At 47.4% G+C, this 17,534-nt stretch overlaps 1 protein-coding gene across 4 annotated transcripts in view; it reads left to right on the forward strand.

The window, feature by feature from the left end:
* The first annotated feature begins 8,027 nt into the window (after positions 1-8,027).
* The window catches only part of PCSK6 (proprotein convertase subtilisin/kexin type 6), a 98,379-nt gene continuing 88,872 nt past the window's right edge, over positions 8,028-17,534 (forward strand). For 2 of the 4 annotated variants that reach the window (XR_014213404.1, XM_082198404.1), the window contains exon 1: positions 12,447-12,632. Coding sequence is in view for 1 of the 4 variants with exons in the window: in XM_082198404.1 (XP_082054530.1) it covers positions 12,462-12,632 (171 nt within the window). In the remaining 3 variants the exon portion in view is untranslated. Of the gene's footprint in view, positions 8,234-9,377; positions 9,527-12,446; positions 12,633-17,534 lie in introns of those variants that run through there. The other 2 variants (XM_082198405.1, XM_082198406.1) reach the window with 2 other exon arrangements.

Genomic DNA, 17,534 nt, shown 5'->3' on the forward strand with positions numbered 1-17,534 from the left:
TAGAATTCCTCAAGGCACCCGAGGGCAGCAAGCTAGTTTAAGGCATGCAGGATAGGCTATGGGGCACATGAAGGCCTGTCCTCCAGCAGAAGGGAAGGCCTCAAAAGGCCCTCCGGCAGCTGCAGCCTGAGGCAGTTGCTTCACTCTGCCTGACGGTAGGGCCGTCTGCGTTGATACGTTCCAGAGGCTGGTCAAGCTGCCAATGGCTTTGCCAGTATTCCAGATTCCGAGAGCTGCCTTCTGTTTGTTTTGAAACCTCTGGGGCTAAAGGGAATGATTCTACCATCTGTAAATACCTGTCTTTCGGGAGGACAGGTGAGCCTGATGAGCAAGAGCTATTTTTGACAGGGAACATCTTGTGTAAAGGAGGCTGGGGGGATTTCTAAAAAGATGCTCTCTATTCCCTGCTCAGGAAATTCCACCCATCGCTCCTCATCCTGCTGCTGCCGCCGGCCACTCTGCAGTACTCAGTGTGCAGTTCATTCAAGGGCACCTGTTGCCATTTCTCCTGACATTTATGAATAACACCTTTTACCTTGACTGCCTTTTGTCCTGTTCTTCCTCTTCTCTCTTTTTTAATTTAGCATGTTTTACCACACCTCTGTTTAGTTAAGGCAGCGCTGGCAACATAAGGACAAATCCATACTATACATTTTAAGCACATTCAGTGTGCATTCAAAGCACATGCACACACACACACCCAAATCCTGGGAACTGGAACCTTACGGTGCTACCCTGTCCAGCACCCATAACAAATTAAAGTTCCCAGAATTCTTTGGGGGAAGTCGTGTGTCAATATGCTTTAAACGTAAAGTGTGGATCTGCTTTCGTATAGTGTACTTGTCTCACCTGGGTGGCTTGCCAATGAAACCCAGAGAAAGAACCGCAGCTGCTGGATGCTAAAAATAAAAAGAGGAGGAGGAGGCATTCTTCCTCCTTCTAGCACTTATATCGAGGAGAGGGGAGTTGCAGCCCTCCAGATATTCCTGGACTACAGCCCTCATCTTCTCTGTCCATTGGCCATGCTAGCTGGGGCTGATGATCACACCTGGCAGTCAAAAGTCCCCAAACCCCTGCATCCTTGGCAGCATGCAGACAATAACGAAATAATCCCCTCCAAAAGTCCTTTAACCAATAGTGACTTTCCAACAGTCAAGGCAAAAGGTCTTTTCAGCTCAGCTACCTCAGCTCCTTTTACGTAGGTCGGGAATTGGAGGCACAGTAGCAGTTGCTGGTCTGTTCTTTCCATCACCCTTTCACAATTGGTCGTGCTGGCTGGAGATGATAGAAGTGTTAGTCCAACAACATAGGGAGGGCTGCAGGTCCTTCCCCACACACCTGTGCCTTATATATTCCACAATATTTGTAATTGATTTAATTAAGCCACAAACTTCAAAGCTGGGTTTGCTAACGGATCAGGGGGGGAATGGCCCAGCCTGCTCTTGTGCCTTTTCCAGAAGCTTAACTTGCAGAAATGTGGAGCTTTTGATGGAATGGAGACAAGTTAGCTGCTCATTCCCGCAGACTGGATCACTCTTAAAAGCTGGTAGACCCTGGAAACAACCAAGTTTTGGAAATAACCAAGAACCTCCTGAAAGCAATGTCCTGAATCCGCTGCATTTTGTCGATTCCATTACTGAAGGCACACACATTTTTTTGTCTGTCTCTCTTTAGAGGCCTTAATGCAGGGGCTGCCGGTCTTTGTGGGTCCATGGGCACATTTGGAAACCAGAGAAACTGTTGTGTGCACCGCAACCATGCATGCACAACATGCATGCACTGCAACCATGAATGTATCCCAGCCACACTCCATAATTGCAAACCCACATGTGCATGCAGAATGGAAAGCTTTTTTCAAGCTGAATTTCAGTAGGAGGAGAGATGGGACCCTGTGGATGCCAGGGAACACCTCTAAGGGTGGTTCTGTGCCCGCAATGCTGTATTGGTGACCAATGTCTTTACAGTGGTGCCCCGCAAGACGAATGCCTCGCAAGATGGAAAACTCGCTAGACGAAAGGGTTTTGCGTTTTTTGAGCTGCTTCGCAAGACGAATTTCCCTATGGGCTTGCTTCGCAAGACGAAAAACGAAAACGTCTTGCAAGTTTGTTTCCTTTTTCTTAACACCGTTAATACAGTTGCGACTTGACTTCGAGTAGCAACTCATAGAACGCGGTGTGGTAGCCTTTTTTGAGGTTTTTGAAGACTTTGGTGATTTTTGAAGCTTTTCCAAAACTTCTTTTAAACTTTTAAAACTTTTTTTGGGGGGGTTTGGATTTTGGGTTGGGGTGTTTGGAATTCAAGGACTTGGTGTTGGGGAGGGGTTTGCAAGAATCTGGAAGCTTGTGTGTTTTTTTCCTGCATTTTTATGATTTTCTGTGACCATTGGGCCACTCTGCTGTTTTTTTAAAAAACAATTCTGGATTTGAATTTATGTGTGGTGGGTGGCTGGGGGAACAGTTGAGGAGGGGTTTGCAAGAATCTGGAAGCTTGTGTGGGTTTTTCTTCTGTATTTTTATTATTTTCTGTGACCATTGGGCCACACTGCTGTTTTTTTTAAAAAAATCTGGATTTGAATTTCTGTGTGGTGGGCGGCTGGGGGAACAGTTGAGGAGGGGGTTCTTCAGCAAGAAGCAAAGAGTGGAAGAGGAACCTTCTTCGAGTTGTCCCCCAGAGTCTTAGAAAATGTACTGTACACTTTGTTGATTTTTAAATGTTTTTCTGTCATGTTTAGAAACTTAATTTATTGTTCCTTCAATTTTTGAAATGCTCTTTACAGTATGTGTGACTTTAAAGAGCACTTAATAAACTCTTGTTGTACCAAATTTGGCTTTGTTTGGACTTTTTTTGACCATAAAAGGTAAAGGTACCCCTGCCCGAACGGGCCAGTCTTGACAGACTGTGGGGTTTGTGCGCCCATCTCACATTTATTGGCCGGGGGCCAGCGCTGTCCGGGGACACTTCCGGGTCACGTGGCCAGCGTGACATCGCTGCTCTGGCGAGCCATAGGAATGCATTAATTGAATTTCAATGCATTCCTATGGGATTTCGTGCTTCGCAAGATGAAAAATTCACTAGACGAAAAAACTCGCGGAACGAATTAATTTCGTCTTGCGAGGCACCACTGTATGTGTTTCTGCTTCCCTCTCTTTGGTGGGAAAGGATGGTGACCACTCAAGGAAGGCCTGGGTTTCAGTAACTCCATATTGTGTTGCTAGCCATGGGAAACATTGCAGTTCCTATCTTCTTCGGGGGGGGGGGCTTTTCTGTTTCAAGACAAAGCAAGCAAGAAGTGACACAACAGACATATGTAATATTATTCATGGCATGGAGAAAGCGGTCAGAGGACAGTTTTTCTCCCTCTCATAACACTGTAATTTGGGAACATCTAATGTTGGAAGACACAGGACAGATGAAAGGAAATATTTCTCTGTGCAGCACATAAACTATTTAACTCTCTCCTACAGGAGGCAGTGAGGCCAGCAACGTGGATGGCTTTAAAATAGGATTGGGCATGTTCCGGGAGGATAAGGATATCAATGCCTACTAGCCATGATGGCTAGGCTCTGCCTCCATGGTCAGAGACAATGATGCTTCAAGTACCAGTTACTGAAAACCACAGGAGGGAACTGTGCTCCTGTGCTTGGGTCCTGCTCGTGGGTTTCCCACAGGCATCTGGTTGGCCACTGTGAGAACAGGATGCTGGACTAGATGGCCATTGGCCTCATCCAGCAGGCTGTTCCCATGTTATGAGGTAAGGTAAGGTAAGGTAAGGTAAAGGACCCCTGGATGGTTAAGTCCAGTCAAAGGCGACTATGGGGTTGCGGCACTCATCTCGCTTTCAGGCCAAGGGAGCCGGCGTTTGTCCACAGACAGTTTTCCAGGTCATGTGGCCAGCATGACTAAACCGCTTCTGGCGCATGGAGGACCGTGATGAGTGTTAGAGTGCACGGAAATGCCGTTTACCTTCCTGCCGGAGCGGTACCTATTTTTCTACTTGCACTGGCATGCTTTCGAACTGCTAGGTTGGCAGGAGCTGGAACAGAGCAATGGGAGCTCACCCATCGCCGGAATTCGAACCTCCTGTGACGTTAACATATGAGAGTACTGGAGGTGAAATAGTTAAACAGGTTACCCTATCAGAACCCAGGGGGGTGGAGTCAGAGGGACTATAAAACCAGCTCTGGGAGGGGCGAAGGGAGGAGTTCGTTGGGAGTTGGGTGGTTGGTTGGAGTGGGAGTGTGGGTAGGTTGAGTTAGCGTAGCGAAATAAGCTGAGTCAGGAACAGTTAGGGGCTAGGCAGACAAGTAAATATCTGAAAGGTGGTTTAGTGAGTGAGAGCAGGTAGCAGAAGTTATAGGTCTGGTTAGGCACCCCATGATTGTAATTGACCAATACCGTTTATGAAACCACATGCTTGTTAAACTGCAATAAATAAACAAAAGAAGTTTATGTTCCAATTTAACCCTGGCTGGACTCAGTATTGTACCAGGTAGGGTCTGGGTGGTGGCAGTGAGAAATAAGGTGGTGGCACAGGGATCAATAGAGGTGAAACGTCTGGGGACCCTGTGTGATCGCCACACCGCCAACCTTCCGATCAGCAAGCCCAAGAGGATCAGTGGTTTGGACCACAGCGCCAGCCCTGCTCCATCCCCAGTGTCTTTAAGAGCAACCCAATGTGGAGAAGTGGAACAGGCTTGGATGCTTTGCATTCTTCCTTTTTGCACCCCAGCCAAGGGAAGCTTCACCCATTGAATTTCTGCCTTTGGGGCCGCTGCCTAAAAGCTGAAGAGTTTGCAAACTCCACAGCCTGGCGATGGCGAGCCAGACTTCTGCCACATCTAAGGAAGAGAGGCTGCTCTTTGTATGCTGCCGGAACAGGGCCTTGGTGGTTTTCCACTGTATTTGCATCGACACCAATTTCCAGCGTGGCTCGCGGAGTTTCTCGGGGGTGGGGTGGGGAGGGTGAGCGCTGCACATGGAGAAGACTTTAAAGCTTTATTTCTTTCAATAATATATTGCTTCTTGGGACCAGAGCCATGGAAACGCACACTGAGTGTTTGTATGAAGGCAAAGGAGCAGAAGAAAGCCCAGGCTTTTTCTGTTTGCCTAAGGGAATCCATTGCAGGCCCGCTCTGTATTTACTGAGCACATTCTTTATTTATTTAACTTATTGAACTCGTGCTACTGAGGGTGCCATTGCCCACAGTCCGTCTGGCTTTCCCCGTCGCTCTTTTTATGAAAGGAATCTAGGAACCAGTGGTGTGTGGGTATGGGTGAGAAATTTATCTGCTTCACATTGGCAAAGGTTGAACTAGTGGGTGCTTGGGGTCTAAAGCCCGGAAATACACTCAAAAAGCAACCTGGAGATATGTGCACACTAAAGCTTCAGACCGGCAGATCCTGCAGTGTGACAAAGATGACCATAGGGACAGGAAGCTGAGTCAGACCATTGGTCCATCTAGCTCAGTATTGTATGAACTGACTGGCAGAGGCTTTGCAGGGTTTCATAGAATCGTAGAATTGGAAGGGACCTAAGGGTCCTTTCGGGGGATGCAGGTGGCGCTGTGGTCTAAACCACTGAGCCTCTTGGGCTTGCCGATCAGAAGGTCGGCAGTTCAAATCCCCGTGACGGGGTGAGCTCACATTGCTTGGTCCCAGCTCCTAGCAGTTTGAAAGCACGCCAAAAAGTGCAAGTAGATAAATAGGTTCCGCTCTGGCAGGAAGGTAAACGGCGTTTCTATGCGCTGCTCTGGTTTCGGTGTTCCGTTCCACCAGAAGCGGCTTAGTCATGCTGGCCACATGACCCGGAAAAACTGTCTGCGGACAAACGAGATGAGCGCCACAATCCCAGAGTCATCTGCGACTGGACTTAACCATTGGGGATCCTTTATCTTTACCTTTTTAAGGGTCCTTTCAAACACAGTTTTTCCCAGCCCTACTTGAAGATGCCTGGGGTTGAACCTGGGACCTTCTGCATTCAAAGCAGATGTTCTCCCACTGAGCTATATGGTACCTGTCCCTTTTCTGGGTATATGTATGAGACCCCAATGTTCTCACACCAAGGATCACAGCCTAAGGCAATGGTAGCTAATGTGATGCCCTTCTGATGCTGTGGACTGTCGCTTTCAACAGCCCCATTCAACACAGCCAATGGTCAGGGGCACTCAGATTAATTTGTTGCAAGCCTTTGGTCATCACAAAGATGCAAGCAGCATAGAAACACATTTGAGCACAGGTGGTTCCCAGCACACAGGACCCCATGCTGTACAACAAAATTCTGTCTGATCTGTTGAGCTGTGGAAGCAAACTTAGAAACCTTGCACGAAGCTTATTTATCCCCATCTATCAACAAATAACAGGTTTTCTCTTTATTATTCAGAAAAGGAAGCTCTCTGGAGAATTCCTTTGAGAAATCTGTCCCTAGGAGAATTGTACAAGGAGCGATAGTGAACATAATGAACAACACTTTCCACCTCTCCCTGGCTGCAGAACGGTCATGGCTGATGGGAGTTGTATTCCAGCAACAGCTGGAGACAGTGCCTTATCATTAGGCAAAGTGAGTGGTTTAACAGCCAATCCGTCTTCCCAGGGAAATCTGGAAATTGTAGCTCTGTGTGGAGAATAGAGGACTCCTAACAACTCTCAGTGTCTTTAACTAACTACATTTCCCATCTTTGAAGGAGGCCATGACTCTTTAAAGTGGTACGATACACCTTCAAATGTTTAGTGTGGATGGGCCCATACTCTTGTCCCTGTAACTATTCACCAGAACTGGAAAGTGCTGAATTAGCTTTGGAATGAACGTCTTCTCTTTTGAAATTCACTGTTTTCCGCCTGACTGCAGTGACCCCCTGAATTCCTTGAGACGTGACAGATTCCTGCCTCACAAGGCACATGCTTCTGAGAGGCTAATCACAGGATTAGATAATAAAATCTGTTTGGTGTGATTCCAATAATCCAGTCTCTGCTTTAGCAAAGTGAAAGGTAAAGCAAATCTCAGATAAAAATCAAGCCGGGGTTTTGAGTACTCGATACTTAGGAAAATCTGGTCTTAAGAGTTGAAATCGCCTCGGCTTTTATGGCATCTACTATTCCGTGCTAAGTGGCAAAAAATGCAAGACTGAGTCTTTTGCTAACCCACTGCTTGGAGTTGCAGCATAAGTATAGTCTTATGATCCAATTCAAGGGTAGCCAACTTGGATCTCTCCAGTTGTTGCATGGCCAACAGTCAGGGATGTTTGGGATCACTGGAGGTAATCCATTAGGCAAGTAGGACGCTGTCCCACAAAGCTCAGTCTGTCCTCAGCCAGCCCCCACCTGCCCACTTCCTTCCTTACAACCAGTCCAGGCTGTGGCTTAGATGGTCCACCTCCTTGTCCCTGGTCACAGTGTTGCCCTTGGAGAGCTCAGCAGGGAGGAGGATGGAGACAAACACAGAATTCACTAGTTCCACTTACCATTGGGGCTAGCTCCACCAGCCATGTGCTCTCGTGCTGGTGTTGGCCTCCTTGACTTTTTTCATATTCTTCCCAAAGGGCGCCAGTTTCCGCTGGTGGGAACTGTAATCCAACAACATCTAGAAGTCACGATATCAGCTACTCTGGGTGTTCCAGACAGGGACTTAAAATGGCAAATAGGTTGGTAACACAAATTGGCAGCTGGCATGTTTTTGCAATGCTGCATTTTCCACAGAAAGGGAAAATCTGGATTCAATTTGAGAAGGGAAGAAAGATAGGCTGGCATTTTGATGCTAACAATGTTGTGTTGACACTGTGGCTGTCTCTACACTAGGCATTTAAAGCACATGCCTTCCCCCAAAGAATCATGGGGGTTGTAATTTACCCCTCACAGAGCTACAATTCCCAGCACCCTTAACAAACTGCAGTTCCCAGAATTCTTTACAGGAAGGCATGTGCTTTAAATGCATGGTGTGTACACAGCCTTTGAAAACTCTGCATTCATAAAGAGCAGCAATCCTCCAATAAACATTTATTTGAAAGCACCCTTTCCCTTCCTTGCTATTGCAGAAAGACCTCAGATTGCCATACTGGCTGACCCTAAGAATCTCTGCATACCATTGGCTGAACTGCTCTGACCTCCCAGAAGGACCAGGCAAGACAGGGAGTCCTAGGAAAGGAAGGCTGGAGAAGAATATAAGGGAGCATTTGAAAAAAGGAGAAGGAAAACTGGAAAAGGAACAGAGGAGAGCTGCAGAAGGAAAGGAGCTTCAGAGGTAAAGAAAGCTGAAATTCTTGCAGATACGAACTCTTTCACCTTGCCAATTTTTGCGTCCCCTCCTCCCCTCCCCTCTGGAGAAGTATTTGAAGTGGTTTTTCCTTACCCTTAATTGCTTAGCTCACAAATTTCATTGAACTGTTTGCATCACACAGTGTGCCTCTAGCTTTGAATTGAAACATTCATGCAGGAAAGGTTATTATGATAAATATTCATTTCATGATTGCATCCACTGCCTGGGCTGGAATTCTGGATCCAGTTCGGGGCTGGCATCAGCACCTGGTGCCCCAAGGCCCCTGTAAGCCCTGACAGGGTCCACTGCTGAAGCCCCCACCCCCTACATCAGGCAGCTGTATTTAGCCATACATATCCCACCATGTCCCAACCTGGCAATACTCTGGGACATGAGAAGACATTAAAAGGGTGGCTAGACCCAGCTGCCCAATCAGCACTCTCTGGAGGGCTGTCATGGCAGCCGGATAAACCCAACAGAACACACTGAAAGAAGAGGTGGCTCATCTGAGGACACTTTGACCAAATCTGCTCAAACCTGGAGCCCTCCCTGACCCAGTTTGAGGAGATTTGAAATAATAACTAACTACGAACTAGCAGCAGATCTCCAGGGTTTCAGACAGCTGTCATTCCCAGCCCTACCTGAAGATGCTAGGAATTGACCCTCAGCATCCCTAAAGCAAAGCATCCCTACCAGTCCTTGGTACATAGGAGCCTATGAAGTCAGGCTACAACTAGTTCAGTACTGTACTGTTTACACTGCATGACGCTGGCTCTCCAGCTTTTCAGGCAGGGGACATTCCCAGCCCTACGTCAAGATGTTAGGGATTGAACCTCTGGATGCAAATCAGATGCTCTACCACTGAGCTAAGACACTTTCCTCAGGGCCCAGTACCTTAAAGAGAGCAGAAAAAGACAACATTAGCTTCCATGACCTTTGGTTGTATAAAGCAACCTTTTGTCTGTTGCTTGCTATTCCTTCCCTGATTGCACCATCCCAGCAATTATGACACCTTTCTTCCCTAACCAGGAAATGGTCCTTTGTGTGATGCATCATCAGAGGGTCGTAGTCAGGCAGCAAATCAGACTCAGGACATCAATAAAACAACAGCCTTTCCCTTTGATGGCATGTTGGTATAATACATCAGTGGAGCAATGGGTTGCCCCGATTATGTATCGGCGCCATCCATCATTGGCGGAGGAGAACCTCTGAGAATGTATTATTCCTGGCACATCATCATCATTCGATAAACAGAAGCACCATGAGCTAAGAGCCACTGTAAGTTCGCAGGCAAGACAAATATCTGCTCCTTAATGGTCCATTCAGGGAAATCGTAGCTCAAATGCGATGAATTCGTATGGGTTTTTCTCTGCTGATTTTGCTGTAGCTGGAGGGGCTGCAGATGGAACCAAGAGTGAGGGGTGGGTGGGGAGAAGCACATTTCTGTGATGGGAGTTGGCCTCTCCCAAACACACACAGGGTTGAGATTGCTCAGCTGCTTGTGACCATGGCAGCACTGAACCCGGTGAAAACAGCCTTAAAACAAGGACAGGCTAAAATCCTTAGCAGAATATAGAAGCTGGGCTTTTATTTAAAACTCACTGACCCATTTCTAAGCCTTAAAGCAGTGCAGAAAAATGCAAATGTGTGTATGCCCTCTGAATACATACGTATTGAATTATACCTATTGGTAAATGTTTATTTCCATGCAAAAAGCTTTATGATGAGCCTTAAAGGCAGAGTTAAGAGGGTTTATTTGGTGTTGGTGGTTGGTTGGTTTAGAATTCTACTCTTCCACTGAAAACAGAAAGGATTTCAAAGTGTTTCACTGTGGCTGGATTGTGATCAACATTAAAAAGACCCAAAAGGAACACAGGAAGCTGCCTTATACTGAGTCAGAGCAATGGTCCATCTAGCTCAGTATTGTCTACACTGACTGGCAGTGGCTCTTTGGGGTTTTCAGACCAGGGACACTCTCAACCCTGTCAGATATGGCACCTGGGACCTTTAGCATACTAAGCCATTCAACAATAAGCTACAACCCTTCCCCCCAAACCAATGAATTAGTAAACTCACAGAAACAACTGAAGCTGCCTATATACTGAGTCAGACTCTTGTTCCATCTAGCCCAGTGCTGTCTTCACTGACTGGAAGCAGCTTTCAAGGGTTGCAGTCTCTTTGCTGCCTGAAGATGCCAGGGACTGAAATGGGTAGATTTGAGTTAAGAAACAACTATTATACACACACACCCTGCTATTATGCACAGGATAGAAGCTTAAACTTGGGGTCTCCTCCAAGCCACTGCCAAGGTTTTGCAGTCCTTTTGCAGAGTTTTGCAGCCAATAATACCTCGTGTTTTTAATAATAATAATAAATTTTATTTATACCCCGCCCTCCCCAGCCGAGACCGGGCTCAGGGTGGCTAACACCAAATATATAATACATTAAAAACACAAAATCAAACGATTAGTTTAAAATACAATTCGAATCACATTTAAAATCAGAATAAAATTAAGTGGGAACCCACGAATCATAACCGTAGTGATAAGGAATTAAAAGTTCACCAGGCCCGGCCACTCGTGTTGAACCAAGGAAGCCACTTACATACAGGGTCCCATAGAAAGAAGGGGGTCAGACTGTGCCCGGACCAAAGGCCTGGCGGAACAGCTCCATCTTGCAGGCCCTGCAGCATCCTGTAAACTGAGCAATTGATACATCAACCCTGGGGGTCATAGGTAACACCCCAAAAAAACAACATTCTCCAATTCACCCCAAACCGGGGCCAAAGTTTTGCAAAACCCCACATTTTGCAGTGTCCTCCAAACTTAGAAATCAGTACTCAAACTGGGGGTTTGTAGTTAATGAAGCTAAATAGGCTGTGCTTCAGAGTACATGGAAGAGCCAGATGTTGAAAACTGATAAGCTTTGGATAGGTGTTGCAAACCATAATCTGTTCTTAAAGGCCCATCTACACAGGTGTGTGAGAGAGATGTCACACCATCAACTTAGCATCCCAATCAACATACTGTACAACTGTTGCTTTGTTTTCCAGGCAGTGATGCATTTCCTCTTTATAATCACAGCCACCCATCAAGAGTAAACCTTCCTTTTAAAATGATAAAAGAGACAATGGTCTGCCCTAGACCTGACCCCAAGCTAATCGTGTTTTTTTAAGCAATGGTCAGTGTCCTTTTTTTACAGCAAGGTGCTCAATTCTAGATGTTCTTAGATAAAAGAGTTCTAGTTACAGGTAGGTAGCCTTGGTCTGCCATAGTCGAAACAAAATTAAAAAATCCCTTCCAGTAGCACCTTAAGTTTGTTACTGGTATGAGCGTTTGTGTATCTGAAGAAGTGTGCACTTTCTTGTCTCTCTCCCAATATCCAGCTTCATTGGACGACCTGGGTTTTCCCCTATCCAGTTTCCTCACACCATGCATAGTTTTATGCAGCTCAGTCACGTTTCCCCCCTTTTTTCTGAGCTCAGAAAACCCCCAAACCTTTTCTCACAGGGAGTAACTCCCTTGTGGATCTGGATTGCCTTTTTGGGCACCTTGTGGATCTGGGTTGCCTTTTGGGAAACTTTGTGTAATATTTGTGGGTCCGATGACAAAACACCCTGAAAGTGGAAGTTTTGTGAAGAAGCTTTATTCAATGCGGCCTCGAAGACCTTCTGCTAAAACACAAAACTAAGAACCGAAGCAGCGGCCCAGATCATGTGACCCAGGAGGGGGTGACCAGGAACGACTGATTTGAACCCCATGCGATCCGCTTTCGCTCGGTTTAGACGGCCAAACCAGTTCTTCCGACTGGGAGGCGACAGCAACGGCTCCCAAACTCTCCCGCTTTTCCAACAGCGACAAGCTGAAGAATAGCGCGCGAGGAAGGGCTTCGGCGGCTTCCAAATCTGGGATCGCCTCCCCCCGCCGGCGGGCTTGCCAATCTCGGCTTCTGCTGCGCCGCCGGGATCCCGAGCGGATCCTTCCCCGCCTCCATCTCTCCGTCCGCCCCATCCTCCCCCCCCCCGCTGCCCGGCTGTGCCCGCCTCAAAAAGGCTGAGCTCCCCCCACTGGCCGGCTGAGGCAGGCGGGGGCCTGTCTGCGATTCGCTCGCGCCGGCTTCGGAGCGGGCGTCTGTGCGCGCCGTCGCCGCCAGCGGCTCTCTCGCTTCTCCTGTCCCCGCGCGCAAAGAGCCCTGCGCCGCCGCCGCCGCCACCATGCGCGCCTTCGGGGCTTGCCTCCTCCTCCTCCTGCTGGCGGCGCTGCCCGCTTGCCCGGCCCGGCGCCCCCGGACCGTCTACACCAATCACTGGGCTGTGCGGGTACTGGGGGGCCCCGACGAGGCGCATCGGCTGGCCTCCGCTTACGGCTACCTGAACCTCGGACAGGTGAGAGAGGCAAAACTTTTATTTCTTTCCATTCGCTGTTGTGGAAGGCGAGGATCCTGCACGAGCGGATCCTGAGTGTGGGGGGTGGGTGGGTGCCGGGGATGATTTTTTTGGGGTGCTCCAGGCTATAGTTTCGTAGCAGCGCTGCTCCCCAGAAGGAACTTTCCGTGCGCCCCCGAAGGAACTTTCGGTCCAGTTTTTGGCACCGCTTTGCCGCCGTCTCCCTGCTGGGAGAAACCCAGGAAAGGTGCAGTGTCGACGGTGCCGGTCCGGTTTAAGGCAAGCATCGCTTCTGGATCGAAGGGGGTTAGGTAGAAAAATCCGCACGCGCGTGGCAGGTAGCTGCGTGCAAGTGGAAATCAGGAGCCTTGCCGCACCTTTAAGACTAGCACGTTTAAGGTGCAAGCCTGTACGTGTCTGCTCGGCAATAAGCCCACATGGAGTTCACTGGGACTTCAGGCAAATGAGCATAGGATCGCCGCAGTATTAAAGCCGGCTTCCTTACATGCAAACTGGGCTCCAGGCGATGAAAGCCGGGAGGACAACGACCCAGTGAAACCAGTGGAATCCTTAACAGGTTCCCGGGTTAAGTACTTAATAGATCCCTGCCAGTTTCTGTAGAATAGTGAAATCTGAGCATATTCTTAGCTCTCCTCTTGGAAACGAATGGGGCTTTCAAAGTGCTGAACTCCAACTGGGTGAGTGCCCTAAGAAAATTGTGGCAGATGTTTTCAGGGGCTGGAGTCCAGTTTTGCAGATGTGTGGTCTGTGTAGGTCTCTCTCTCTTCTCTCTCTCTCTCCCCAGCTTTATTTGGTCCCCATGTTTTTGGGACTTTCACTCCCAGTCGTCTCTAGCCAGCATGGCAGTGGTGAGAGATGATGGGAGTTGTAGTCCAACAACATCTGGGGATCCGAGGTTGGGCAAGACTGCCGTAACCTATGAAAATGTACATCACAACATATGTGTGAGTCATTTTTTAAAAAAAAAGATGTCACAGATTCTTTGCTAGGACTGAATCTCTGGGTTTTAAAATATACTACTACAAAGTGCGTAAGACTGATTGATTCTTTTCAGAATGGAGGCTTGTCAGGTCTTTGGGAAGATGCTAGATGCTTGAAAGGTAGAGTCCCAGCATTTCAGTTTGTATGTCATTTGGGAGAAGGGCGAGCTACAAGTTGCGGAGACAGCAGTGGCGTAGCGTGGGGGGTGCAGGGGGGCCAACATCTGGGGGTTAGGGTTAGGGGGCGCAAATCTACGGGTTAGGGGGCACAAATTACTTGCCTTGCCCTGGGTGCTGACAACCCACGCTACACCACTGGGAGACAGAGCAAGCTTTTACGCTCTTACATAGTGAGCTGCCTTATCAGACCATTGCTCCAGCTCTCTCGGTGCTGGCTAGTCTTGAACAGCACTGCCCCTCCAACTCTCAGGCACACAGGCCTTTAATTTGATCATTTACCTGGCATTGCTAAGGGTTGAACCCGGGGCAACCTGGCTTCTTCTTAAGTAAAGAAAAGGTAAAGGTACCCCTGCCCGTATGGGCCAGTCTTGACAGACTCTAGGGTTGTGCGCTCAGTAGGAAGTTTTAAAAGTCCAGGCAGTGTTTCCGTGTTCGATGCTGGCAATTTGCTGCTGCTGGTTCTGTGGAGCTGGATCCTGGATCAGTGGGAGCCAACAGGAATTTTCTTCTTCCCTTCATGACCTCTCCCCTTCCCCACCATCTGCATTCTCTGTAGTCATTCCAGTGACACCCCCTACTCAGCCTCAAATCCCTCTCACTCATTAAATCCATCATGACTCTCCCAGGCTATTGTTCTTCCAGATTCTTTCTTTCTTTCTTTCTTTCTTTCTTTCTTTCTTTCTTTCTTTCTTTCTTCAGTCTCCAGAGCTTCTTAGGCTGTGCATGCTCCATACATTTAAAGCTTACCCATCCCGAAGAAGGGAACTGTAGTTTATTCAGATGGGAGTTGCAGCTCTGTGAGTTGTTACCTACAGTTCCTGGGATTCTTAGACTGCATGTGTGTTTTAAATGTGCTATAAATGTACGGAGAGTATTCAGTAGCCTGCCCTCCCCATCCCGATCCCCACCAATTAATTTTCAGCTCAACCCCAACTTTTGTTGAATGGTTCCATCCAACCGGCTCTAGTTGACACATGATAGCAGATGGACCCAAAAGGTAATTAGTCAGCTAAAGCATGACAGAAAACATCTGAGGCGGACTCCAAGGGGAACTGCCAAGTGGAAATGAATCAATATTTAATTTTTGCACAGCAAAATGCACCCTTATCAATTTAATACCGTTTATAAAGCTATTTTATATATTTCTTCCCCAACTGCTGTACGTAAGACTAATCAATTTTTCTGTTGGTGTTGGGTTTTTTTAAGGGTTGGGGTGTGTGACAGTGGAGGGGGGAGCGGAGAAGGATTGCTATAAAGATGGAAATGTTTATATTGAGATCACTGCCAAGATTTTTTCATATTTTTTTGGTAATTGCTTGAACTTTATACTATCTTTGCAGATTTTAATAACAACTCTGCTTGGGGAATTTTTAATTTTTGTTATTTTTAGGTATGCGGGTCATTTAGTAAAGGTGGCAAAAGAACCAGCATGGGACTCATAAAACACACCCGTTGGTGTTTCTTAATTGATTCTGTGAATGTCAGGAAGGGGGCAGAATATCAAATGAAAGCACAAGGGAGATCTGATTAATGGCTCTCTCTGTGTGTGCTCGTGTGTGTGTGTGTGTGTGTGTGTGTGTGTGTGTAAGTAAGAGAGTGAGATCAAGATCGCAATAAGGACAGTGAAACAACCCAGTTGTGACACACTGGAATGTTTAGGTGGCCCCACTCTGAATTCTTTGCATTTCCAGTTTCCATCCAAATTAAGCAAAGTTTCTAGCTCTCTTGCTGTTGTATTTTAAAGCATCTTGAAATCCAGTGAAAACCAGGGAGGAAACACAGCAACATAAAACCCATTATCATCATCATCATCATCATCATCATCTCAGTTCTCTTGATTTTTAAGACCAGAATAGGAAGCCAATTTCTCCCCAGATGTTTTTGGGCTACAATGCCCATAATCTCTGACCATTGAGCATTCTGGCTGGGCCTCAGTTTTACCCATGGACGGCCATCTGTCTAGATTTTAATTTGCTCTGAACTAATTTTAAGATGTATTTTAATTACTTGATCACATGTTCTTATGTTCTTTGTATACTGTGTTAGTTTTATGATGTTAGCCGCCCTGAGCCCAGCTCCGGCCGGGGAGGGCAAGGTACAAAAATTTATTATTATTATTATTATTATTAGAGACAAACAACATCAAGAAGGGCCACAGGTTCCCCATCTCTGCTGTAGGACCTTGGTTAGGAACTAGTAAAACCAAATGGTCACGTTGATAAGGAGCGGGAAGAGAATGGGCCAAAACTATATGACATCACTACATATGTTTACACACACATACATGCAACCTGCCAGCGAAGCATCACCTGCATTCTCCAAATACAGTGGTGCCTTGCAAGACGAAAAGAATCCGTTCTGTGATTCTCTTCGTCTAGCAGTTTTTTTGTCTTGCGAAGCAAGCCCATTGAAGGATTAGCGGATTAGCGGCTTTTAGCGGCTTATCTGCTGATCGGATCAGCTGATAAGCGGCTTAGCGGCTTAGAAAAAGGGGGGGAACCAGCAGGAACTCGCAAGACATTGTCGTCTTGCGAAGCAAGCCCATAGGAAATTCATTTTGCGAAGCACCTCCAAAACGGAAAACTCTTTCGTCTAGCGAGTTTTCCGTCTTGCGAGGCATTCGTCTTGCGGGGCACCACTGTAATGTTTTCTCCTGTTGGTCAGATTTGGTCCAGAGGCTGTCAGCTGCTGACCTCTGGTGGAGGAGACTGTGAGAAGCGGCATAGAAGAGGGGAAGGGAACCCAGTCCTCCCAGTATCTGAAAACCTGATCCAGCCTTATGGCTTGAGGAACCTCAGTCCCAAGGGCCAAATGTGGCTCCTAGGCCTCTCCTAACCACTGTTCTTACTGGCCCAGTTTTGCACCCTCCTTGAACGTTTTTGCCTGGCTGGAGGAATAGGGAGGTGAGTGTGTGTAGAAGCTCACCTACTGCATAAAGTAAATTTACATTTGTTGCTTTATCCATTTTTGCCAGCAGCCCCCACCTGCCACTGCCATGTGGCCCCCAGAAGGCTGCATGGAAGAGGATGTGGTTTTCAGGTTGCAAACGATTCCCCACTCCCGAGTTGCCGTTTAGTGGGGGAGCAGCCATTGGCACGTGCTTCCTACAGCATATGCCATTCAGGCAGGAGTAGCGGGTGGTGAAATGGCACCACCCACCCACGTGGTCTTGCAGAAATGACCTTTCCTTTCTGGGAGTTGGCCAGTGGGTATGTAGAGAGGCCTCCACCCACCTGAAAAATACTTCGCTCTAGAGTCTCGTCATGGCTATATCGCCATTTCTCTTGGGAAGATGATCTCACAAGATGATGGAGCAGCAGATTGAATCAGTGTAACTTCCTGCATTTGTAAAAATTCTGGGCTGATGTCTCACCCTCCAGGAGATATGAAAACTGTGAAGCATCACAGGGTGGGAGCCCTGCACGCTGCAGCCCATTGCTGGGGGTGGGAGAAGAGAGAGAGAGTGAATACCCCCATAAATAAGAACGTAAGAATACACTAGCATAAGAGGATCAGGCAATACCCCCTCTAGTCTAGCATCCTCTTCTCACAGTGGCCCACTAGATGCTTGTGTGAAACCTGCAAGCAAAATTTGAGCATGAGAGCCCCTTCCTCTCATATTGTTTCCAGCCAGGTGTGCCAACCATGGAGACAGCACATAGCCATCATGGCTAGTGGTCACTGATCATAGAATCATAGAATCATAGAGTTGGAAGAGACC

Source organism: Podarcis vaucheri (assembly GCF_965113315.1).
Source record: "Podarcis vaucheri genome assembly, chromosome: 14".
NCBI classification, from domain to species: Eukaryota; Metazoa; Chordata; class Lepidosauria; order Squamata; family Lacertidae; genus Podarcis; species Podarcis vaucheri.